Source organism: Lipophrys pholis (genome assembly GCF_963383615.2).
Source record: "Lipophrys pholis genome assembly, chromosome: 6".
Taxonomy (NCBI): Eukaryota; Metazoa; Chordata; class Actinopteri; order Blenniiformes; family Blenniidae; genus Lipophrys; species Lipophrys pholis.
Genome location: NC_137629.1, coordinates 1,591,209 through 1,617,492, shown reverse-complemented (window position 1 = coordinate 1,617,492; position 26,284 = coordinate 1,591,209). Strand labels below are relative to the sequence as shown.

General features: G+C 42.1%; 1 protein-coding gene across 3 annotated transcripts in view; it reads left to right on the top strand.

The window, feature by feature from the left end:
- prom1a (prominin 1a) overlaps window positions 1-26,284 on the top strand; it is a 98,551-nt gene that overhangs the window by 65,195 nt on the left and 7,072 nt on the right. The window contains exons 5-23 of one of the 3 annotated variants that reach the window (XM_080466132.1): window positions 1,774-1,837; window positions 3,017-3,106; window positions 7,374-7,603; window positions 8,534-8,608; window positions 8,745-8,808; window positions 9,274-9,433; window positions 10,571-10,723; window positions 11,093-11,216; window positions 11,699-11,802; window positions 12,470-12,554; window positions 14,912-15,058; window positions 17,869-17,940; window positions 18,396-18,488; window positions 20,212-20,265; window positions 21,261-21,341; window positions 21,419-21,487; window positions 22,676-22,765; window positions 23,670-23,785; window positions 25,059-25,082. In XM_080466132.1, the coding sequence (XP_080322258.1) occupies window positions 1,774-1,837; window positions 3,017-3,106; window positions 7,374-7,603; window positions 8,534-8,608; window positions 8,745-8,808; window positions 9,274-9,433; window positions 10,571-10,723; window positions 11,093-11,216; window positions 11,699-11,802; window positions 12,470-12,554; window positions 14,912-15,058; window positions 17,869-17,940; window positions 18,396-18,488; window positions 20,212-20,265; window positions 21,261-21,341; window positions 21,419-21,487; window positions 22,676-22,765; window positions 23,670-23,785; window positions 25,059-25,082 (1,895 nt within the window). Of the gene's footprint in view, window positions 1-1,773; window positions 1,838-3,016; window positions 3,107-4,792; window positions 4,817-7,373; window positions 7,604-8,533; window positions 8,609-8,744; window positions 8,809-9,273; window positions 9,434-10,570; window positions 10,724-11,092; window positions 11,217-11,698; window positions 11,803-12,469; window positions 12,555-14,911; window positions 15,059-17,868; window positions 17,941-18,395; window positions 18,489-20,211; window positions 20,266-21,260; window positions 21,342-21,418; window positions 21,488-22,675; window positions 22,766-23,669; window positions 23,786-24,714; window positions 25,344-26,284 lie in introns of those variants that run through there. The other 2 variants (XM_080466134.1, XM_080466133.1) reach the window with 2 other exon arrangements.

Genomic DNA, 26,284 nt, shown 5'->3' with positions numbered 1-26,284 from the left:
CCAGGGGTCAAAGGTCAACGCGTCTGTTCAACTGAATGAACCTTTTGGATTCATTGAATTAATCCTGGCAATTACATCACGTGAACAATTATGTGTAAATTACTGGACTGAAGCTTCTCATTGAGGCTCGGGATTCGAATGAAGCTTGAAAAAATAGTTCCGTCATGGTGAAAATAAAAAGCCTCAAACTTCAAATCCAATTGAAAACTCATATCAATCAATCAATCAATCAATCAATCAATCAACTTTATTTGTATAGCACTTTTTGTACAATTAATGTAAAACAAAGTGCTTAACGTGATTTACAAACAGTGCAAAGATACAATAGATAAGATGAACACACACACACACACACACACACACACACACACACACACACACACACACACACACACACACACACACACACATGCAGACATGCCTAGTGGTATGGAGACATGGCAGGACACTGAGGACTAAGGTGAGGAAAGGACACATTTGGGGGCCGTCCACATTGGGAGTGGCACAGCCTCTAACCACAGGGGGCGCTGCCACACAGATTCCCCCAGCCTGGGCAGACTGGCAAGTCCCAGAACATACGTGGGGGACCAACCAGGTACCGGGGACGGGGGAACCCACGGGAACGCCCCACCAGTGGGGAACGTGGCCACCACCAGTGTAGCGCCCCCTGAGCGGAACCACTGGAGATTAAAGATTCAGTTAACAACCTAATAAAAGTAGATAAATAGATAATACACATATCTGTATATGTACATATATACATACATATACACATATATAAAAATCAGTTAAAAAGCCTGATTAAAAAGTGATGTCTTAGTGATGCATTCAAGTGTTCCTTTCAGGGTGGGAAAACAGAACGTTGCAGGAAGCAGCTGAGCAGAAGTGAAGTGAATGAGTGAACGAGTGAAGTAAATGTGTGAAGTAAACGAGTGAACGAATGAAGTGAATGAGTGAAAAGAATAAGTGAAGTGAACGAGTGAAGAGAACAAGCAAACAAATGAGTGAACAAGTGAAGAGAATGAGTGACGAGAATGAAGTGAAGGAGTGAATAGAATGAGTGAAGTAAACGAGGGAACGAATGAAACAAATAAGTGAAGTAAACGAGTGAAGAGAACAAGCAAACAAGTGAAGTGAGTGAAGAGAACGTGTTAAGTGAACGAGTGAGGTGAACGAGGGAAGAGAATAAAGTGAACGTGTGAAGTGAACGAGTGAAGAGAACGTGTGAAGTGAACGAGTGAGGTGAACGAGGGAAGAGAATAAAGTGAACGAGTGAAGAGAACGTGTGAAGTGAACGAGTGAGGTGAACGAGGGAAGAGAATAAAGTGAACGAGTGAAAAGAACGAGTGGAGAGAATAAAGTGAACGAGTGAATAGAATGTGTGCAGTCAACGAGTCAAGTGAATGAGTGACGTGAACGAGTGAAATGAACGAATGAAGTGAAGGAATGAAGTGAACTTGTGAAGTGAATGAGTGACGTGAACAAATGTAGTGAACAAGTGAAATGAACGAATGAAGAACCACTCGTTCTGAGTGGAGCGAATGAGTGAAGAGAACGAATGAAGTGAAGCTCAGTCTCACCTCTGCAGGCGTCACATGATAAAAAAGTTCACTGTTCCACTGCTTCCTGTTTCTTTTATCACAAACACCAGACTTCTGTTTGTTTGTTTGTTTGTTTGTTTGTTTGTTTGTTTGTTTGTTTGTTTACTTCAGAGTGTTTGTGGTGAAAATCCTTCTCATTTGCATGAGACTCTGCTCTGTTTCCTGTTTGCAGCAAATTGATTACCTGATCTCCCAATACTCCACGGCCAAGAACAAAGTGGTCTACGACCTGGACAGTAAGTAGAACCCGTCCATTGACTCTGAGCCTCACTTCACTTCACCGCGGCAGGTTTCTCATAACGTGACAGAACCGGGTCTCCATCGCCGCGGAGGTTTTCTCATAACGTGTGACAGAACCGGGTCTCCATCGCCGCGGAGGTTTTCTCATAACGTGTGACAGAACCGGGTCTCCATCGCCGCGGCGGTTTTCTCATAACGTGACAGAACCGGGTCTCCATCGCCGCGGAGGTTTTCTCATAACGTGTGACAGAACCGGGTCTCCATCGCCGCGGAGGTTTTCTCATAACGTGTGACAGAACCGGGTCTCCATCGCCGCAGCGTTTTTCTCATAACGTGACAGAACCGGGTCTCCATCGCCGCGGAGGTTTTCTCATAACGTGTGACAGAACCGGGTCTCCATCGCCGCAGCGTTTTTCTCATAACGTGACAGAACCGGGTCTCCATCGCCGCGGAGGTTTTCTCATAACGTGTGACAGAACCGGGTCTCCATCGCCGCAGCGTTTTTCTCATAACGTGACAGAACCGGGTCTCCATCGCCGCAGAGGTTTTCTCATAACGTGACAGAACCGGGTCTCCATCGCCACGGAGGTTTTCTCATAACGTGTGACAGAACCGGGTCTCCATCGCCGCAGCGTTTTTCTCATAACGTGACAGAACCGGGTCTCCATCGCCGCAGAGGTTTTCTCATAACGTGACAGAACCGGGTCTCCATCGCCACGGAGGTTTTCTCATAACGTGTGACAGAACCGGGTCTCCATCGCCGCGGCGGTTTTCTCATAACGTGACAGAACCTGGTCTCCATCGCCGCGGCGGTTTTCTCATAACGTGACAGAACCGGGTCTCCATCGCCGCGGCGGTTTTCTCATAACGTGACAGAACCTGGTCTCCATCGCCGCGGCGGTTTTCTCATAACGTGACAGAACCTGGTCTCCATCGCCGCGGCGGTTTTCTCATAACGTGACAGAACCGGGTCTCCATTGCTGCAGCGGCGGCGGCGGCAGAAGAGCTCCTGAGGATTCATCCTGCTTTTCACCTAAACCTCAGAGAGTTTTTCTCCTCAGCAGCTAATAACCAATCAGGTGGTTTAATAGCAGTCGAGGCCCCGGAGAGGGAGAACCAGGCCAAGCAGGAAGGGAACCGGGACTAATTAACGGGTTTCTCTGCTGCTCCTGCAGACATCGGTCCCTTACTGGGTGGAAGGATACACGACCAGCTGGATAAAGAGGTCCGGCCCGCCTTGGACCAGGCTCTCAGCATGGCTGGAGGTACACCTACTACACCTACCTAATTCACGATGTCACATCAGACAGGGGTTTCTAACCTGAGGTCTGGGACCCCAGAGGGGGGCTTTAGAAGTGTCAACTTAACCAGCAATGAGTGAATCCTTCTGCCTGTTTCTCCAACAAAACTTTATCTTCTGATATTCATCAGTTCTTTATTAATACTCGGAAATTTAGCTGCTGGAATGACTCGCATATGAATATTAACCTCTGGAGAAATGAGCAACACTCATGTTGTGGTTATAAGACATGCATGTATCTGTAGTGATACGATAAGGTAGGGTAGGGTAGGGTAGGGTAAGGCAGGGTGGGGTGGGGTAGTGATACAGTAAGGTAGGGTAAGGTAAGGTAAGGTGGGGTAGGGTAAGGTAGGGTAGGGTAAGGTAGGGTGGGGTAGGGTAAGGCAGGGTGGGGTGGGGTAGTGATACAGTAAGGTAGGGTAAGGTGGGGTAGGGTAAGGTAGGGTAGGGTAAGGTAGGGTGGGGTAGGGTAAGGCAGGGTGGGGTGGGGTAGTGATACAGTAAGGTAGGGTAGGGTAAGGTGGGGTAGGGTAGGGTAGGGTAAGGTAGGGTAGGGTAAGGTAGGGTGGGGTAGGGTAAGGCAGGGTGGGGTGGGGTAGTGATACAGTAAGGTAGGGTAGGGTAAGGTAGTACAGGACAGGATGAGATTTGCCATTATTTGTCCCACAATGGGGAAATTGCAGAACAATAATAATAATTATAAAACAATAATGACAGTAAAAGTAATATAAAAAGAAAATAATAACTGTGACAATATTTAACATTCTTGCATGATAATGTTGCTAAAGATTAAAAATTGAGTTTTTCTTTATTTATAATAAATGAATGATACATATTGTACATAAGAGAAGAGTAATTCAAAAGTGCAGGGCGTGAACTTGCCCATGTTCGATGTTACTGAGTATTTCTGAGAGTTACTGAGTATTACTGAGAGTTACTGAGTATTACTGAGAGTTACTCAGAGTTACTGAAAGTTACTGAGTATTTCTGAGAGTTACTGAGTATTTCTGAGAGTTACTGAGTATTACTGAGAGTTACTGAGTATTACTGAGAGTTACTCAGAGTTACTGATTATTACTGAGAGTTACTGAGTATTATTGAGAGTTACTCAGAGTTACTCAAAGTTACTGAGAGTTACTGAGAGTTACTGAGTATTACTGAGCGTTACTGGGTTTTACTGAGAGTTACTGAGCATTATTAAGTATTACTGAGTATTACTGGGAGTTACTCAGTTTTACTGAGAGTTACTGAGGTTAACTGAGAGTTACTGAGAGTTACTGAGTAGAGTTACTAAGTTTTACTGAGAGTTACTGAGTATTACTAAGAGTTACTGAGTATTGCTGAGTATTGCTGAGTATTACTGAGGGTTACTGAGTAGAGTTACTGAGAGTTACTGGGTATTACTGAGTATTACTGAGTTACTGAGTAGAGTTACTGAGTATTACTGAGAGTTACTGAGTAGAGTTACTGAGTATTACTGAGCGTTACTGAGAGTTACTGGGTATTAAACATGATGAAGTTCCTTTTTAAATCTCTGATCAGGATTTTCAACGTTTTTATCATGAATAAGAAATCAGTCGTCTAACTTGTAATATTTGTTTGGACTTTTATTTACTATTTTAATCTTCGTATCGTTTTCTTCTTCACAAAGTGAAAATCGAGAGAGCCATCAAAGGTAAAAGGAACTCTGTGTCGGATCACTTTGACCCCTGACCTTTGTGACCTTTGACTTCCCTCTGTTATTCTTTAATAAAACAATCAGACAAATCAGATGAGTTAAAACTGCACTTTAACTTTGGTGACTGTGTAGAGAAAGAACATGATTCCTCTTAAAGCATGCTCACATCACTTCCTGCTCCTCTGGTCACCTGATCCATCATTTTTATGGACCAACGGAATAAATCTGTGACGTTTGCCATCACATGAACCAACAGATTCTCTTCCCATAAAAATGTGCCGGTGCAGTTTTAAACGATCAGTATTTGTTGAGTCCCTGGTTCCGCCTGCACTCAGCTCCTCCCTGTCCTGACCAGCCTCGTGTTTCCTGTCACCTGGTTCTGTCAGTTTGGTGTTTCTTCTTCGTTACCAAACATTTATCAACGTGATTCAGGTCATGAAAAACTAAAACATGTCAGATATTCATGCTGGACCAAGTCAATAATCAGGGGGTGAAATACCAGCAGTCATTTACGATGTGATTAGAGTTTATTAATGTCTTATTGGGTTTTATTGGGCTGAATACTTTTTACTGTCAACGTTAAAAACAACAAATGAGTTAAAACTGTCTGTACTTGTGCCCCAATGTAAATACAATATATCTAAAAGAAAAACACTCATACAATAGTCACTTATTGCACTTCCAGCAGCAAAGTAGAGCAATACAAATATTCAGTAAAGTATTTTTAGTTTGGAAGAAGAGGTTTTACTTTTAGCCATCAGTGATACACACTGCATACACACTGAATACACACTGCATACACACTGAATACACACTGCATACACACTCTGCATGCCATATTTAATTATCAGTACCAGAAACTTATAGACACTCAGCTCAGTTCTAGTCGTTACTGTACGAGTCTGTATGAGTGTAACGTTGGCAGATATTATATAAAATATGTCAATATAGTGATTAAAAAGATGATCGTGCGTATAAACATTTAAATACTTACTGGTGCTGCTATTGGCTCAACTCACAATTACATTTAGATGTTGCAGAAAAAAACTAGTTATAAACTATAAATAAAGTTTATTAAGACGTATAGAAATTCTATATCATTTTGGAAAAGTTTTCCTTTTGCCAAGGGATTTTAAATATGAGGCTCTGCCCCCGCCAGAGGTTCTAATCCCGCCAGAGGTTCTAATCCCGCCAAAGACTCTAATCCCGCCAGAGGCTCAAATCCTGCCAGAGGCTCTAATCCCACCAGAGGCTCTAATCCCGCCAGAGGCTCTAATCCCGCCAGAGGTTCTAATCCCACCAGAGGCTCAAATCCCGCCAAAGACTCTAATCCCGCCAGAGGCTCAAATCCCGCCAGAGGCTCTAATCCCGCCAGAGGCTCTAATCCCGCCAGAGGTTCTAATCCCGCCAGAGGCTCTAATCCCACCAGAGGCTCTAATCCCGCCAGAGGTTCTAATCCCGCCAGAGGCTCTAATCCCGCCAGAGGTTCTAATCCTGCCAGAGGCACTAATCCTGCCAGAGGCTCTAATCCCGCCAGAGGTTCTAATCCTGCCAGAGGCTCTAATCCCGCCGCAAACCTCCAAGCAGATTCAAAACGTTTGTATAAAGACGAGAGACAGAAAACGACACTGAGACCTGAGCTGAGATATCAGTGATACTGCAATGAAAACTGCAATACCTGGTTTATCAATGTAGCCTCAGAGACTCTGGGGGAGTTTGTATGTCAAATACCCAGAATGCAACAGTACAGGAGAAGTTTTCTGGACATTTCACAGGATTTTACACCATAAAGTTTATTTAAAATTGTCTTTATGTTGAGACTGGAGTCATTTTCTGGTGTAATTGTTTGGTTTTGTGAAAATATAAAGTACACTATAGTATATAGTATATAGGATGAAAATTTTTACTAAAATGTTTTTCACTCTAATGTTAAAGTCTAATCCTACAAGTTGTGGCTTCCTCAACGACAAAAACTGTGTATTTCTATACCTCCTTTTACATTAACTGAATTTAATGAGTATTTCTATACTTCGTTTTACATTAACTGAACTTAATGAGTATTTCTATACTTCGTTTTACATTAACTGAACTTAATGAGTATTTCTATACCTCGTTTTACATTAACTGAACTTAATGAGTATTTCTATACCTCGTTTTACATTAACTGGACTTAATGAGTATTTCTATACCTCGTTTTACATTAACTGAACTTAATGAGTATTTCTATACCTCGTTTTACATTAACTGAACTTAATGAGTATTTCTATACTTCGTTTTACATTAACTGAACTTAATGAGTATTTCTATACTTCGTTTTACATTAACTGGACTTAATGTCCCAGGACAGAAGTGAAAGAACAAGATGAAATATTTACAAACTAGTTCTGAGTCATTTTGCAGTGTAAATATATTGTGGGATTCATGAGTTTTTTTTCCTCAATATTAAAACAACATTACTACACGTTAACTCAGGAGGAAACATTTCAACATTAGAGATTATAGTTATTGAGAGATTAAAACTCCACGCACACTCTTTCTATCTCTTTAATTTCAGCCATGAGAGAAACCAAAGAGGCCCTGGAGAACGTCAGCGTGTCTCTGGAGGTTCTCCAGGAAGGAACCGGAAAACTCAGTTTCAACCTGAGCCTGGTGCGGAGCAGCATCAACCGGACGCTGAGCGACCCGGGCTGCCATGACGAGGAGTCGGACGCCACCACCGCTCAGCTCTGCCGCAACATCCGCCAGTCTCTGTCCCAGCTGCACGTCAGCGCCAACTTCACCCGGGTAACCGTTCAATTCAACTTTATTCATAAAGCACCAAACACAACACAGGAAACACCCTCCTATACCTTCACCTGATAACCTGGGTTTTATATATATATATATATATATATATATATATATATATATATATAGGTAAATGCACATTTTCTGAGTAACAAGGACTGAAAATCCATGTTGTATCTAAAATGGAAGTTTATCCATCTTCTGTCAAACAGTATATATATATATATATATATATATATATATGTGTGTGTGTGTGTGTGTATGTATGTATACACACACACACACACACACACACACACACACACACACACACACACACACACACACACACACACACACACACATACACACACATATATATAATGTTCATTTATGTGCTTTCAAATAAGTATATTTCTTCCATAACATATTTAGTGTTTAGTTTGTTCTACATCAAAGTGTCCCACAATGTCACAATGTAGTATTACATTTATTTTAACTTGATTTCATTTTATGAAATACATAGTAATAACACAAATATATATTTGGGTGGCGACCAGACACCCTGATATTTTGGATGGAACCCAAAACACCTGTATAGTTTCTGCATCCCCCACAGGAAGTAGTTCCTTCACACTCCCACTTCTCCTCTGGTTCACTTTCCAGCCTGACATTAGTCCTCTGACTCTCACAGAGAAAAATCCCCGGTTTGAATCCCGCCAGGGGCCTTTCTATAGTCTCACCAGTCCAGTTGAACTTTTTTTTTTTACATTGTGCAACCTTATAAAATGAACATAACATTTTATACTGACTTTATTAATCCCATAAAATCAGCTGGAAACTGTTAAACTGACTAAAGTACACGCTAACAGGGTTTTGATCAAGACCAGTTTGTATTATCGGTATAAATATTGGTCTGAATTCTAATAATGTGTATTTTGTTCCCAGCTGCCCCGGGTCAATGCTCAGCTGCAGAAGATGAACCAAGTGTTGAAAACAGACCTGAGCAGCGTCGTCCAAAGAGTGAGTCTGACCCACATGTCAGGGTGTTTCAGCTTCGTCCACGTTACTGTTAAATCCAGCGTCTGGCTCCAGAGCTGATTAAACAAGCCTTCGTTCCAGGAAGTGTTGATCAACGCGCTGGTCTTGTGCTCCACAGGGATTCTCTGCTCTGAACGACACGCCGCTCATGGTGATGGAACAGACCAGGAGTGTAGTGGAGAGTGAGTCCTCTCTGGTTCCTCAACTTAAATAAGTTGTGGTCGATCGTCTTCCTCCTCTTGAGGGAACTAATCCAATCTGAGGTCAGGTTGAACAGCCTTGTCCTGAATTCTACTGGAAAATTAAAAGTTGATAAGGAGAATTAATTCTAGCTGATATTCAGGACGGGAGGATGTTTGATGAAAAATTTCTATTGTAACATGTATTTTGATGTGGATCTGCACCAGAATATAGTCGGTTCTTCTTCGGTTCAAAAGGCTCCTGTGGACCAATGTTTAGTTTTTGAGATTTCTTGTTAACAGGTAAATAAACGCAGGTGATTTAATTCCCTCCTTGGCCGAGGTAACAACCAAACAACGTCCCACTTCAGGCTGATCAAAGAGCTGATCGGTCCTCTGGTTGCCGTTGTGTTTCACCTGAGAGGTTTATTGTCCCGCCCACTCTCACCTGCTGCTTCTGTGTCTCAGGTGTTCAGAACCTGGTGGACGGCATCGGCCACAACATCAGCAGCTTCTCCAAAGCCTTCCCACTGCAGAGCTGCTTGTCCAACTTCACCATCTTCATCAGCCACGCCCACGCCAAGATCGAAGACTACTACCCCGAGATCGACAAGATGGACTTCTACAGGTCCACTCCTCCATCCATCATCCATCCATCCATCTGTCCTCCATCCATCATCCATCCATCTTCCATCCATCCATCTCTCCTCCATCCATCATCCATCCATCTTCCATCCATCCATCATCCATCCATCTTCCATCCATCCATCTCTCCTCCATCCATCATCCATCCATCTCTCCTCCATCCATCATCCATCCATCTTCCATCCATCCATCTCTCCTCCATCCATCATCCATCCATCTCTCCTCCATCCATCATCCATCCATCCACCTGTCCTCCATCCATCATCCATCCATCTTCCATCCATCCATCTCTCCTCCATCCATCATCCATCCATCTTCCATCCATCCATCATCCATCCACCTGTCCTCCATCCATCATCCATCCATCTCTCCTCCATCATCAATCCATCATCCATCCATCCATCTGTCCTCCATCCATCATCCATCCATCTTCCATCCATCCATCTCTCCTCCATCCATCATCCATCCATCTTCCATCCATCCATCTCTCCTCCATCCATCATCCATCCATCTCTCCTCCATCCATCATCCATCCATCTCTCCTCCATCCATCATCCATCCATCCACCTGTCCTCCATCCATCATCTATCCATCATCCATCCACCTGTCCTCCATCCACCTGTCCTCCATCCATCATCCATCCATCTCTCCTCCATCATCATCCATCCATCATCCATTAATTCACCCATCCATCATTCATCCATCCATCCAGCATCCCTCCATCCATTTGCCCATCCATCCATCCATCCATCCATCCGTCCATCCATCCATCCGTCCGTCTATCCCTCCATCCATCTTCTGCTCCTCTTTATCAGCTCGGATCATCAATAGAATCATCAGAGTCCAGCTGCTTCATTCAGAATGTTTATCTTGTTTCTCTCAGGTCATTTTAATGTTTATTATTTAAGTCTGCATCAGCATTGTGAATTTATAAAATATTCATATCATTTATATTTTAAATTTAAATGACTCAGCAGAGGGAAACACAGCAGCTGCTTTCACTGCTCATTTAGCAGTTGAGGGTTCGAGTCCGAGTCAGTTTGGCCTCGTTGTCTTGGGCGTTGGGTGAGATTTTATTTTATTTATTTCATTTCATTTATTTATTTCCTCCGCTGTGCAGGTGGATCGGCTGCATCACCCTGTGCTGCATGGTGGTCCTGGTTCTGGCCTTCAACTACCTGGGTCTGCTGTGTGGCACTCTGGGGTACGACAAGCACGCCTCGCCCACCACCCGGGGCTGCATCTCCAACACTGGAGGAACCATGCTCATGGCGTAAGACAAGCAGCTTCGTCTGCTCTCTTTTATTACAAGAGTGGAAACGTCCTCTGACCTTAAACTCTCAGAACAGTACTACTAAACTACAGTACCTACAGTATACTGGATGTAATCTAAGTTTTATAGAGAAACTGGAGCAGAGCTCCTTGAGTTTTAGATGCTGTCTGTATTATACTGAGCTGGTGTGTGTGTGTGTGTGTGTGTGTGTGTGTGTGTGTGTGTGTGTGTGTGTGTGTGTGTGTGTGTGTGTGTGTGTGTGTGTGTGTGTGTGTGTGTGTGTGTGTGTGTGTGTGTGTGTGTGTGTGTGTGTGTGTGTGTGTGTGTGTGTGTGTGTGTGTGTGTGTGTGTGTGTGTGTTGCTTCACAGCGGCGTTGGGTTCAGCTTCCTCTTCTCCTGGGTGCTGATGGGACTGGTGACCATCATCTTCCTCGCCGGAGGAAACATGGAGAAGCTTCTCTGTGAGCCGTTCCACTCCAAAGAGCTCTTCAAGGCAAGTCAAGCCACCGGTTTACGTTAAAGAACATTTAAAATTTCACCCATTTTATCTTCTTTAAACCACGTAAACATAATGTTATGGAGGACGTTTTCTTTTTCTTTACCTGACCTCTAATGTTTTACTAAATCTGAGTTCAGCTCCCGTCAATTAGAAAATAAAAACTGCTTTAATTTGACGGTTAAATCACAAATAAACTCAAAGATTTTAGCTGAATGTATTTTATGTATTTTATAAGAGCTCATAGGAAGAACCTGGAATGTATTGTGTCTATTTCCCTGCATTAGTTGCTCTGCCTATAAAGTGGAATATATTCATTATAAATTGATTTCTATTTTTTAGCTCACTTATTGTAGTAAGATGCTGCTGCTTTAGATTACAGCTGAGTTTAATCCTACAAACCTGGATGAAACACAGCGTCTCAGATCAGAAAGCGTTTGTTTGTTAGTTGATGGTCTGGATGCTTCCTGCTCCTGCAGGTTGTGGACACTCCCTACCTGATCCACCCCGAGTGGAAGAACTTCATCCCCGGCTACATGTACAACGACTCGGACCTGGAGCTGACGGCCGAGAGCCTGTACAGGTACAGGAAACTCCTAGTTTAGGATTAACGTGGATTACAATCCGTCCTCTCTATAGTTTCATCACTTTATAAAGATATTTGAGCAGAATTACGGAATATTGCAGCTTCTCACACATTTGTTTATCCCTTATTCTGCTGTTTTACTTCTTTGACAGAGAAAGCGCAGCCATTATGTTGTTGTGGCTCATTAGCAGGGGTTTTCTGCTCCGTGCTGCTCTCCTGCTCTCCTGCAGCTTCTTGCCTGACGATTACTGCAGCTTTCATCATTTCCCTCCAGTGAGACGCTGCAGTTCACTGGAAACACAGACTCTCCTTATATTTCCAAATAAAGCAGCGCTGCCTCATCATCCTACTAAAGAACAAGCAGTGCTGCTGCGAGTCCATCATGGGAGGGGAATGTTATCCAGGCCGCCGATTTATCTTAAAGATAACAGAGCGGTATTCAACAGTATTGACTCAACAGTATTGAGTCTGGTATTGAGCCAGTATTGAGTCAGGGAGCAGTCATGTACTTCCAGCCTGTGTCACTAGAGGGCAGCAAATGTTTTCACTGAGGAAAACCTGCAGTGACTCTTCTCCTTCTCCCTTCTCCCTTCTTCTTCTTCGTCTTCTTCTTCTTCTTCTTCTTCTTCTTCTTCTTCTTCTTCTTCTTCTTCTTCTTCTTCAGCACATGCAAACTGAACAGAGGCATTTATTCAGCCATGCGTCTGGACAAAGTCTTCAACATCTCATCTTTCCTCAACACTTCTGTGGTCAGTAAACTGCACACACACACACACACACACACACACACACACACACACACACACACACACACACACACACACACACACACACACACACTTTTGGTTTTTGCAAGTTTGATTCAGTGTTTGTGATGAATAAGCAGAACCTGATTTTGTGATTTTCAGCAGCTATGATTTAATATTTAGTATAATTACAGAAAGGCAGACCACTGGTGTACAACAATATATATATATATATATATATATATATATATATATATATATATATATATATATATATATATATATATATATACTTTTGGTGTAAAGTTTGTTCTCTAGCAGATCTGAAAGCTTCTCACACAGTTAACTCTAAACTCAAACTCTTCTCCTCACAGCATTTCTTTTTTAAATCAAATAGAAAAGTTTTCCCTTTCAAAGTTACATTTCTACATAAGTTCTGGTACCTGGAGGATTTGTCACTCTTTGGGATTCATTACATCAAGTTCACTGCAACGTTTGCTGCTGTTTAAAGCTTTACATTAAAAAACGTGATTTTTACCGTGAACCTTTTCTTTTTCCTCTGATCTCACCGCTCACTCTCCAGACTTACACCACATTACCTGACTGTAGTTCATTTCTACAATATTCATATATCCCTCCACCAATACAAATAGTGCTGCTACTAAACTGCAGGATCTGAATTCATTCGTACATTTCCACTTTCAGAGGAATACACACGGATGTCTTCAGGGTTATGCTGTCATGCCAGGAATACAAAACATACCTTTATGTTATTAATGTATGAAAATGTATTTCTTACAACAGAAACCATCTCTATCCTTCAGAGACATTATTATTAAATATCACAGTAAGTTACGTTATAAAACATTCACACTGACACTTTTATAAAAGTATGAAAATGAAGCAAAGTGGTTCTGATTGTTGGCAGCAGATCTTTTGTAGGATTACTGAATTATTTCATTACTGCTGAAGCCCGACGTGACGTCAGTGATGAGCCTCGTCTCTCCCCTCGGTGGGTCCCACTTCTTTGGTCTCTGGAAGCGTCTCTTTCTGACCCGGAGCCAAACTGCAGCCCGTCTGAGACGCCGGCACGCTGCCGGCACGCCGCTGCCAGTTGGCTGCGAGCCGCAGCCCCTGAGACCTTCCAGGCTGCGTCTGCGTCGCTTCGCTGCACTCATTTATCTTCATTACAGCCTCAGAATGTTTAGAAGTTTCCAGGAGTCTTCAGCCATCTTCTTACTTTCACTTATATGAGATATTGATATCAAATGAATAAAGAAGAAAACCTTGAAGCTTTAAACTGACAAGAATTTATTTTAATCTTTGCTGGACGGTGATTAAATTATGACCAAACATATAAAGAACATGCGGGTTCATTTCTCTTCACAGCCATGTAAAGATATTGATTTCATACATCTATTAGTATTGTGAGATGGTACAAGCTCATTCTTCATATCGTGATCATTTAGAAGTAAATTATATTTTTTCTCGCTAAACTCAACTGATCAGTTGAGTTTAAAGTCTTGTTTTGACAATCAGTCAAAGTAAAAGAGAAAAGTCATCATCTCGTCCTACTAATAAAGACCGAAGCTTTAAAATGCCGCCGCTGCATTTAAATATAGTTTCTGGCTTTTATCTGTTGAAATCTGCTGAAATAGTTTCATGTTTCTGTGAAAGAGACAAGTTTGCAGCATCAGCGCAAGATTCTAAATGTCTTTGGTCAGAAAACAAAAACATCTGAAGAGACGTTGGGTTTTATTAGTGCAGCTTGTCTGTCGACAGTTTTTACTGCTTTTCCCCTCCGGTAGAAAACCAAAAGCTGTTCTGTGTTTTGTGAGCTGTTGTGTTTATATTCAGGACATTCTTCATGAAAATCATCTTTTCTGTGTGTAAAAGAATTTTAAAAATATATAATCAGCTCACTGCAACACATTTTCATATGTATACAAATAGAAAATATGTCATCATTTAAAATTCTCTGAACTTCTCATTGGTTCTAGTTGTATGTTGGTTTTCTAATTAAATCTTTAAAAGGTTCAGAATTAGAGTGAAAACAGTGGAAAGCTGTGAGCCGGAAAAATGTCAGGGAATAAAACTTCTCTCCAAACCACATTTCATGAAGTCGGAATTATTTTTTCTTTGATTAAAGTGTTTTGGTGATTCTCTGCAGTTTCACAAAAACTGAGCAACAATAAAGCTTCAAACTCCAGAAATAATACATCTTGACTTTACTACAGCGCGAAAGAAACAACAGATTTCATTCATTTTGATATGCAGACATTAAAGAGGAGTGACCTCTTGGAAAAGTTTATTCTGCTGCATATTGAAACGTATTGAAGTTTATTGACTGTCGTTCACAGTTTACCAAGGATGTGGTGGGTCAGCTGGACCGTGTGAAGATCGACCTCAGGTCCATCATCCTGCTGGAGGCCGAGGGGAAGCAGAACCTTCTGGACTTTTCTGAATCGGGCGTCTCAGAAATCAACTACGCCGACTACCTGGAGGAGGTGAGACGAGCACAAACACTGAGAGAGCGAAGCCCTCGGTCGACACGGAGGAACGCGCTGTAATCAGATTACTCTTTAATCCAAGCAGACACACTGTTGTTTTCATACGGACAGACTCTCATTCTGTTTCAGAGCCTTGTCTTGCCTAAATACTCATTATTGTTTGCGTGCAGGATGTTTTTCACAATATCAGATATTATTGAAACCATCGATTTGGGTTTATATTTTTTATTTTCATACAAAAGTTATAATTAAAAAATACTCCCTGCAACAAAACGTCAATAGAGACATAGTCTGAACAAAGAGGAGCAGCAGAGAAGATCAGTCTTATATCGGCCCCTTTGTTACCTGACAATCACTTTACATCAGTCTCTTATTTTGGTAATGACCAACGTTCTAAATATATACAGTTTTACAGATATTTTTGGACATTTTATGTACAGTATTTACAATATACAAATACGAAAACCATAATTTTCATGTTTGTTCAATCAAGTATCTCGCATTATTACTGTGTATATATATATATATATATGTCCAAATCTAATTTTCATACTTTTTTAACGTTGCAGCTTTTATGCGTTTCTTAAATGCCAGGAGAGTTCCTGTCTCTTGCGTTCCATAAACTACTTCCTGTGACTGTGACACTTCTTCTTCTCTTCTTTCAAACCTTTCTTGAATGTTCATTGGCAATATTTTTTTATCGGCCTTATACAAAACCTGAAGATTATTATCATTAACTATATCATAAAATAAAATTTCAGCTACAATAAAATCAGAATCAGATTGTTTTTACTTTCTACTTATTTCTTTGTCATTGTTTCTTGTGAGAAGTTGAGAGGAGTTGAATTATGTTAGGAAAAGCCTGACTCCTGACCCCCTGCTGCCCTCTGGTGGCCTTCTGTGGAAATCTTCCCCACGCTGTGAAAACTGAGGCTGTACATGAATTGAATTGACGACAGTCGTAAAGTAAATGACAGCAGGTTGACTGTCCACACTGAGAGACTGGGTCGTATGAAAGGAAGAGCCTGGTTCTGCTGACAGTACCAAACTCTTCCATGTTGCCTATTAACACGCAGCAGGCCGTCAGGCTTCACCTGATCGCAGCGGCGACGCAGAACACGTGGTTCCACCAAGCACCGCCGCAGATTAGTTATCCACACGAGATCCTGCCGAGGCGATGAGACTCTCCGGGAGTCAGGAGGATCCTGTGATCGAACTAATCGATTCTGACCTGCAGAGTTAAACTCATTCAAGTGAGAGTGAAGACCTGCAGAGGTCAGCAGTCCGTCACAGTGCAGACGTCCCAGAGGTGAAGACAGTCTGTCCTCTCTCTCCCTGGCTGGTTTCAGGTTTAAAAAGTGTGTTGCTCCAACCAGCCAATCAGAAATCAAGCCCTATATAGTGTCATCGGGGGTTTAGCCAATCCCAATCAAGGTAGGCCCTCCCTTTGACTCCTCCCACAATTAGGCAGCTCTGCTCTGGCACATGGCACCACGAGAGGAAGTACTTCCTCCTCTTCCCAAGATGGGCATGTGTGGGTGGAGCCAGTCCAGCTCACACAGACACAGCAGATTCTGAATGCAGCTCCTATGATCCAATATTCAGATTAGGAAAATCAAGGAGGAGCTAGAAACTTAGAATACTGAAGGTTTCTGGACCGACCAGACCAGGAGGAGGAGGAGAACAGGAGGAGGAGGTGAACAGGAGGAGGAGGAGAACAGGAGGAGGAGGAGGAGGAGAACAGGAGGAGGAGGTGAACAGGAGGAGGAGGAGAACAGGAGGAGGAGGAGAACAACTGGAGGACAGGAGAACTTTAATAAAATCCTTCATAAAACCTGCTCGGACAAATAGATCACACTTTTAGTTTGCATGGAATTTGCTGCTGAACAAATGAGAATAACAGCCTGATGTAACCGGGAGTGTTTTACTGCATCGTTACTGTGACCACATGGTGGCTGAGTGGAGCTCTGAGCTCCAGCAAGCACAGGATGAAATGTGACAGCATGAATGCAACAGAAGAGATTGAGAAAAGGCCGAAGGAGAGAAGCACATGGAAAATATGTCACAATAAAAGTTGTGTGTCAACTGAGGAAACGACGCTCACCACAGTAACAGCAGATATTTTCAAGTGAAAACACAAGAATTCCTTTGCAAACATACTCAGATGTAGTGAATCACTCTGCACAAAATAATCTATCAACTCTTGTCTTCTAAACCTTTTCAAACAATATTAAAATGTAAAGTGATTAACATTGTCAGTGTCCACTCCGCTGTTGATGCTGTTCTCTGTTCTCTGTTCTGTGTTCTGTGTTCTCTGTTCTCTGTTCTGTGTTCTCTGTTCTGTGTTCTCTGTTCTCTGTTCTGTGTTCTGTGTTCTCTGTTCTCTGTTCTGTGTTCTCTGTTCTGTGTTCTGTGTTCTGTGTTCTCTGTTCTCTGTTCTCTGTTCTCTGTTCTCTGTTCTGTGTTCTGTGTTCTCTGTTCTCTGTTCTGTGTTCTCTGTTCTGTGTTCTGTGTTCTGTGTTCTCTGTTCTCTGTTCTCTGTTCTGTGTTCTCTGTTCTCTGTTCTCTGTTCTGTGTTCTCTGTTCTGTGTTCTCTGTTCTCTGTTCTGTGTTCTGTGTTCTGTGTTCTGTGTTCTCTGTTCTGTGTTCTCTGTTCTGTGTTCTCTGTTCTCTGTTCTCTGTTCTGTGTTCTCTGTTCTCTGTTCTCTGTTCTCTGTTCTCTGTTCTGTGTTCTGTGTTCTCTGTTCTGTGTTCTCTGTTCTGTGTTCTCTGTTCTGTGTTCTCTGTTCTCTGTTTGTCGTCTGCAGGTGAACAAAGGAGTCACTGTGGTTGATCTGCTGTCGTTTTCCAGAGAGCTGGAGGCCCAGACGGACCTCATGGTAAGAGCTTTCCCTGTTTTCTCCACAGCACACACACTTAATTACATTTACTGATTTGTTTACAAGGCCAGCGCAGCGCTTGGTGGGGAGTTTGGGTGTTTTCTGGCTCCTGGAGCTTTCAGCAGCTGTCTGAGCACTGATTACCTCTCCATCCGCCTTTAGGTGGTTCAAACAGCACATTTATTAACCTCCAAGTACCAGGTCCATCAGGATGCTTCAGCAAAATGGAGTTTGGAGCGACTCAGAATGGCAGAGAGGCTTTTAAAGCAGCTTCCCATCAGTTTTCTGTCTCTACACAAAGTTTTGGCTCCAAAATCATGTGCATCACCTGTAATTCTCCATTGGAACCAACTGTCCCTGTAATGGATCAAAAACAGACTATGTGTTGACGTAAATGTAAAAAGAGTGCTGGTCTTGGCTAAACTGTATTTGTGTGAACTGTTTGTGTGTTGCAGCCCAGAGGAGCTCTGCAGGCGGCGCTGAAAGGCCACGTCGGGACTCTGCAGCAGATCCACAGGCAGCAGGTCGTCCCCATGGAGCAGGCCATGGTACGACTGCTTCCTCTCACAAAATGGCTGCTTTTAACCTCTTAAATCTCATTTTTAGCTGTTTTACAACAACATTTAAACTCTTTTCTAATTATTCAAACGTGATACGTGTTGAATCTGTGTCTTTGCTAATGATAATGATAATGAAACACTGAATTAGACTGTTGAATCCACGTTGACAGATCTAGTTTGATCGATAAAAGTGCTGATGGGCTGATCGTTCGTAGCCCAGAAATCTGGAGCACAGCTGCTGCTTTACACATTAGAACTGTAAATCATCTGTAGGATGTGGAAACTGTCCTGCCTACGTTTGAAAACATAACTCTCCCATAAACTATAAGTATCAAAACTTCCAGATTATCCACTGCTGCATGGAAACAGGATGATATTTATGAAGTTCCCGATACTTTCCTCAGTCAGGGGGAGTTTGAAAAGATACCCAGAATGCAACAGCTACAGGAGAAGTTTTCTGGTCGTTTCACTGTATTTAGCAACAGAAGGTTTCATTTAAATTGGCTTTAAGTTGAGATTGGAGTCATTTTCTGTGGTGATATCACCGTTTTCTTCACATACACTCTGCGCCACAATAAATAAAAGCTTTAAAGTTTCAAATTAAAGGTTATTATGGCCATATTTTACCGGTTCCGCCCACTCAGGATGAAATTAGACTGTATGTGGCCCCTGAACTCTGGCTTAGAGGAGAGCGAGAGGAAAGAAAAGGACAGAAACAAGAATTTTGTCAATTATAAATTCTTTTACTTCAGTAAAGAAGAGCTCAGCCACCAAACGTGAGCCGACCTGACAGTCGGTCAGTAAATCGTCCTTCTCATTATTTTGAATGAACATTTAGCTTGCTGGTGAGCAGTTTCCAGTCTGAGGAAATGAGTTTTCTCTGCCGGGCTGACGTCAGACGTTCAGCTCCAGCAGGAAATTAAAAAAACTCTAAAACTATCCAGTGTGATCACATGTCAGAACTGATCAGAAAGATCCTGTCATTTCTGTATTATCCTTTACAAACATCTATTCAAGAGAATCACAGCAGAGAAAATCTTATATTTCAGAGATTATCATTAAAAACTGTTTCCGTATGTCAGGCAGGTGTTGTCAGGAATACACGTTTAATACTCAGTCCTGTTTCTCTGTCAAGATTTTACTTTTACCAAACAGTGATGTGCTTCAACGCAGTTTTCACAACAGCTCTTGTTTTTTTGTTCTTCTTCCACGTTCAACTTCAAGAGATATGTTAGAGCAAGGGTAAGCCTCAACATGTGTATTAAGTGTCCTCCTCCATTGTCTGCAGCCTTTCAGGTGGATGGTGTGTCCTTCAGATTACACAGTGACTGCTGAACACAGACAATCTGCTTCTGGAACATAATAAAACTGTGTGTGTGTGTTCTTACGTTGACATTATGATCATGTATGGTGCTGGTCATGAAGGGTTTTGTCCCAAAATATCCACTTAAAGAAAAGAAATGCAGGCTTGTCTCATCTAGAACAACAGTTTATTAGTTTGTAAGTCGTCATGAAGGTGAGTCATTTCTTTCTTTGGATTGTGGATATTTCATTTTGGAGCAAAACTCCTCGGCATGCCGCTGCAGAAAACACGCTGCTGCTCATCACTGTCACTTTGTTCTCGGTGTCTCCTGCTGTTTCTCTGCTCTCCGCCTGTTTTCAAATGTTTTCTGAGTTTTGATGCCGAGTGTTGATCTGTGTCCCTGTGAAGAGCGCCTTGAACCAGAGCATGAGGTACCTGGAGAGGACGGCGTCCGACCTGCCAGTGAGTCACAACCTGCAGTCTGAAATACACACTTCAGTCAGTCTGAAATACACACTTCAGTCTGTATGAAATACACACTTCAGTCTGTATGAAATACACACTTCAGTCAGTCTGAAATACACTAGTCAGTATGAAATACACACTTTAGTCTGTCTGAAATACACTAGTCAGTATGAAATACACACTTTAGTCAGTCTGAAATACACTAGTCAGTCTGAAATACACACTTTAGTCAGTCTGAAATACACACTTCAGTCAGTCTGAAATACACTAGTCAGTATGAAATACACACTTTAGTCAGTCTGAAATACACACTTCAGTCTGTCTGAAATACACACTTTAGTCAGTCTGAAATACACTAGTCAGTATGAAATACACACTTCAGTCTGTATGAAATACACACTTTAGTCAGTCTGAAATACACAATTTAGTCAGTGTACATACTGACAAATCCAGTGCGTTTTAATTAAAATACTTTGATTATTCAAAGACATCTTGAAAAAAATTCTTCATCAACGATGAAAAGCAAATATTCATTGTTTTTTCAGTCGTGATAGTACTGATAGTACTTTTTATAGGACGAGTACAAACATTTTGCTTCATGCTGATACCAAGGACCGATACAAGTACTAACCTTTAGCTACTTTCCTAATCCGACTACCAATACAAGTACTAAACTTCTGCTACTTGCCGATACTTAGTACCGATACCATTACTGACGCATAACATCACATAATACTCAGTATCGAACAGCATAGCCGATATCGGTATCGGTATCGGTACATCCCTAAATTTGAGCATTTGGTCAAAGACAATGTGCAAAATAACAACATTGTGTGAATTATGACCATTAATTAAATAGACAATGCAGTTTTTTTTCTACCTTTACGCAGCAGTAGATACTTTCCAGTACCAATCAGCAGAAAACAAAAAAGTCGTTCTCATGTCTCATAGAAATATCAGAATTAATCAAAGTTTTTTTTGGGTTGTTTCAGAACAAAATCTTGGCTATTCTCGAGGCGATCGATGCTGCTCAGTTCCTCGTCTCCAAGAACGCGTCTCATCTCATCGACCGGGTAAAATTTACTTTGTTTTAAACTCTCAGGCTTTCAAATGATGTTTTCACTCATCTTCTGTCTCTAATCTCCTTCAGGAAACTGCAAAGTACACGGCGACCATCATCAGCTACTTCCATCAATACATCGAATGGGTGAAAACATCTGTGAGTGTGAGCGAGTGAAAAGTGTGGGCGAGTGAAAAGTGTGGGCGAGTGAAAAGTGAGAGTGAGTGAAAAGTGAGAGCGAGTGAAAAGTGTGAGCGAGTGAAGTGTGAGCGAGTGAAGTGTGAGCGAGTGAAAAGTGAGCGCGGGTGAAAAATGTGAGCAAGTGAAAAGTGAGCGAGTAAAAAGTGTGCGAGTGAAACGTGTGAGGGAGTGAAAAGTGAGAGAGTGAAAAGTGTGCAAGTGAAAAGTGAGAGCGGGTGAAAAGTGTGAGGGAGTGAAAAGTGACCGCAAGTGAAAAGTGAGCGCGGGTGAAAAATGTGAGCGAGTGAAAAGTGAGCGAGTAAAAAGTGTGCGAGTGAAAAGTGTGAGGGAGTGAAAAGTGAGAGAGTGAAAAGTGTGCGAGTGAAAAGTGAGAGCGGGTGAAAAGTGTGAGGGAGTGAAAAGTGACCGCAAGTGAAAAGTGTGAGGGAGTGAAAAGTGAGAGCGAGTGAAAAGTGTGCGAGTGAAAAGTGAGAGCGGGTGAAAAGTGTGAGGGAGTGAAAAGTGACCACAAGTGAAAAGTGAGCGCGGGTGAAAAATGTGAGCGAGTGAAAAGTGAGCGAGTAAAAAGTGTGAGGGAGTGAAAAGTGAGAGAGTGAAAAGTGTGCGAGTGAAAAGTGAGAGCGGGTGAAAAGTGTGAGGGAGTGAAAAGTGACCACAAGTGAAAAGTGTGAGCAAGTAAAAAGTGTGAGCAAGTGAAAAGTGAGGGAGTGAAAAGTGAGAGTGAGTGAAAAGTGTGAGTGGGTGAAAAGTGTGAGGGAGTGAAAAGTGAGAGCGAGTGAAAAGTGAGTGAGTGAACGGGTCGTTCTTGTCAGAACCCATTCAGAAGTCGGTGCTGTTCCGTCGGAGCTCCAGTAAATTTAGAGGAGACAAATATAACAGTTACTGCCTCTTTAAATCTGAGGAATTTGCTTTGTGGGACTTTGGTTTCTGTCGGAGGAATTCTGACCAAAGTAAAAAAAAAAACCACAATGTTGACGGACAATAAAAGTTTTATTCCAATGAGGAGAGACGTTCTTCTAGTTTTCCGGGAACATTGAAAGTGGAGGGACGTTGTTGTGCAGCGGTTTGTGGGTTTTCATGTGAGCAGCACCAGAGGTGGTGGAGGTGGTGGAGGTGTGACGGGCTGACGCTGGCTTCTGTGTGCAGCTCAACATGGAGGTCGCTCCCTGCAAGCCCTTCAGCAACATGGTGGACACGGCGGAGATCCTGGCCTGCAGCTTCCTGATGGACTCCATGGTAACCAGTGAACACATGAAAACACTCGCTGCATTAGGGGGATCGGCTCCGATTGGTTCGTTTGAGAGGAAAAACTCTTTACGTCTGAACGTCCAACAGAAACACCTTGTTTCCTTCAGGACACGTAAAGGATTTTAATAATTCTATTGTTTCCCTCATATAAGTCCATAAAATACATAAAAACTAAATTCTATTAAGGTACAGAGAATAGGTAAGGAAAAGAAGAAATACAAACATAAAATGTCAGAAACAGTATTGACATTAAGTAAAATTGGTCGTATTGATAACAGTAATAAAAGTAATTGAACAAAAACAGAAACCACGATTATACTAAGATAAGATAAATGATCTGTAGGAAAACCAAACATGATTTGGACTTTTGATTTAACTCAAACTGGGTTTAGTTTTAAAATGAACTTTAAGTTCATCTACTTAATCATTTGATTCCCACGATGATGGGAACATTAGAATTTACTGAAAGTGAAATCTAATTTCAGTCTCAACCGTATCAAGAAAAACCAGTATCATTACAACATGTATGATAAAGTGAGTACTATATAATAATAATTCAATGTTGTTTCTTTTTTCCATATTTATAACTTTCTAGTCTGAATTTGGTCAATTTTGTATGTAAAAATTTTATAGAGCTATTTTATATTTTTAACTGGAGAGAAAATATCACATTGTTCTGAATTGAACATCAGTACTAATAGGATCATTTTAATAACGAGAGGATAATCATCATAAACCAAAACCTCCTGATGTGTTAACTGTTTCTTTACATAAAAGATGTGTTCAGTCTGTGTACTCCGTCACTGCAGCAGCACTCGCAGTACAATAGATACTGTGTAGTTTGACCCTGGGCTGATTCGTTCTGGTCCTTGAGCACCTTGTTTTTCCACAGAACACGTTCTGGATGGGTCTGGGCTGCAGCACGCTCTTCCTGCTGCCCAGCATCATCCTGGCCGTCAAACTGGCCAAGTTTTACCGCCGGATGGACACCGAGGACGTTTACGACGAGTGAGTGGCTGATTCTTTCCTCCCGACCGACTGACGGGAGGATTAATGCTCTTTTACTAGATGAAAGCTAAATTAAAATAACTGTCAACATCCCTGCTTTAAAACATTCTAACACGTGTACTCAGATTACTCTATTACATCACTGTAGATATTTATTTTCTTTTAAAGGGTCATATTATGCAGAATTCACTTCCTGAAGGTTCTCCAGCAGTACTACTCGTCCCCATACCTGGACTGACGTCCCAGAAGTGAAGACAGTCTGTCCTCTCTGTCCCTGGCTTGTTTCAGGTTTTAAAAAGTGTGTTGCTCCAAGCAGCCAATCAGAAATCAAACCCTATATAGTGTCATCGGGGGTTTAGCCAATCCCAATCAAGGTAGGCCCTCCCTTTGACTCCTCCCACAATTAGGCAGCTCTGCTCTGGCACATGGCACCACGAGAGGAAGTACTTCCTCCTCTTCCCAAGATGGGCATGTGTGGGCGGAGCCAGTCCAGCTCACACAGACACAGCAGATTCTTAATGCAGCTCCTATGATCCAATATTCAAATGAGGAAAATCAAGGAGGAGCTAGAACCTTAGAACACTGAAGGTTTCTGGACCGACCAGACCAGGAGGAGGAGGAGGAGAACAGGAGGAGGAGGAGGACAGGAGGAGGTGGAGAACAGGAGGAGGAGGAGAACAGGAGGAGGAGGTGAACAAGAGGAGGAGAACAGGAGGAGGAGGTGAACAGGAGGAGGAGAACAGGAGGAGGAGGAGGAGGTGAAGCTGGATGATATGACTCTTTTTAAGACTTCTGTTTCTTCTTGTTTTATGTTGGTTTTAGCTGCAAGTAGGAAAATAATGTTTTTCCTTCGTTCTCATTCGTATTGAAATTTTGGTCAATGTTTTTAATTATTGATTTATTTTCTCCTCCTTTTTCTTTCCTCATAGCTCCTCTGTTTCCGGGACTTGGCATTTTACTTTGTGATAACCATTTCTACTATTTCCATTTTCCATGTTTCTTTTTTTGTTTGTTTGTTTGTTTGTTTGTTTGCCTTCCTTCCTTCATTCCGCTCCATCAAGCACTCGGCACTTTACAGACAAACATTGACTCATCTGTCATGTCACATTTCCTCCTCATGCATCTTTTTCTTTCCCGTCTGTGGACTCCAGCTCAGCTGATCAGAGCTGATCAGAGCTGATCAGAGCTGATCAGAGCTGATCGATCGCAGGTGACTTTCAGCTCATAACATCTTCACGTTGCTGTTTTGTTTTTTGTTTGTGTATCTTTATAGCATTGAGACAATTCCCATGAAAACGTAAGACCCTTCAGCCGCCTCCTGCTCCCTCTAAACTCCTCACTCAGTGCTTTCCTCTGGGTCCTGTACATAGAGCTGTTTACTAAATTCTTGGTGCTGGTTTGCATTTGGAAGCTTGGGTGGAGGCTGTGGCTTCTTGTGGCGTGCTACTTTTGAAAAGTGTCCCTTACCTTTCACCAAGGGCTCTTGCAACCGTTACCTTACTGGTCCACCGTTTTTTAGTCAGTTAATGTGTAAATAAAAACATTATGGTTTATACAGATTTATGAATATGATTATTTTAACATCGTCTGGCGCAGATTTTTACTCCCAACGTGCAGCATGCCGTGTCTCATGTCACATCCATCATCTTTATGTTCACGGCTTCTTGTTTTCACGATGGAAATTAGTAACAATGGTTATCATAGCGAGCGCTCGCAGGGTTTTCTCAATATCGCCATGACAAGGTAACGTCCCGTCGTCCCGCTGGGTGGAGGTGGAGGTGGGGGGGAGGGTGGAGGTGGTTGTGGAGGTGGAGCAGGCAGATCTGAAGGTGGGGGTAAAGGTGAGGGTGGAGGTGGAGGTGAAAGTGAAGGTGAAGGTGTAGGTGAAGGTGGGTGTGGAGGTTGGGGTGGGGTGAAGGTGGGGGTGGAGGGGAAGGTGGTGTGGGGGTGGAGGTATACGCATGCCGGAGGGAGAGTTTCTTTTTAAAGTGACTGCATGTGATGCTTGGCTGCAGGGGGGCGGAGTCTCACACACACCTGAAGGTCCTTCAGTCATAAAACCATGAAATCTGAAGTAATAGAAGCTTTTTGAAGAAACTACATGAACTACTGAATACTATTATTAAAAACCATTAAAGGCTAAAAACATAAAGAGGAGAAATATGCATATTTACTTAAAGAATGGGATGAGAATTAGAGCTTTATGTGGCATCCTTAAACAGCTAATTTATATAATATTATAAATTCTATTTACCTTAAAATATGACTTTATAAATGACAATCAAGTATAAGTGGAATATTTAAGTCATTTATTTAGATAAAAGTATAGTGAACCGAGGTGCTACAAGTTTTTAACGTCTCTTTCCTGCAACGCGCCTTAATATAGTAAAAATAACATTCCATATTATTCATTTAGCACCAAATACAAACAATTCAACATGAACAATAAAAGTTATTTTTTTGTAGGAAAGTGTGAAACATGCAGGACTGTGACTTTAA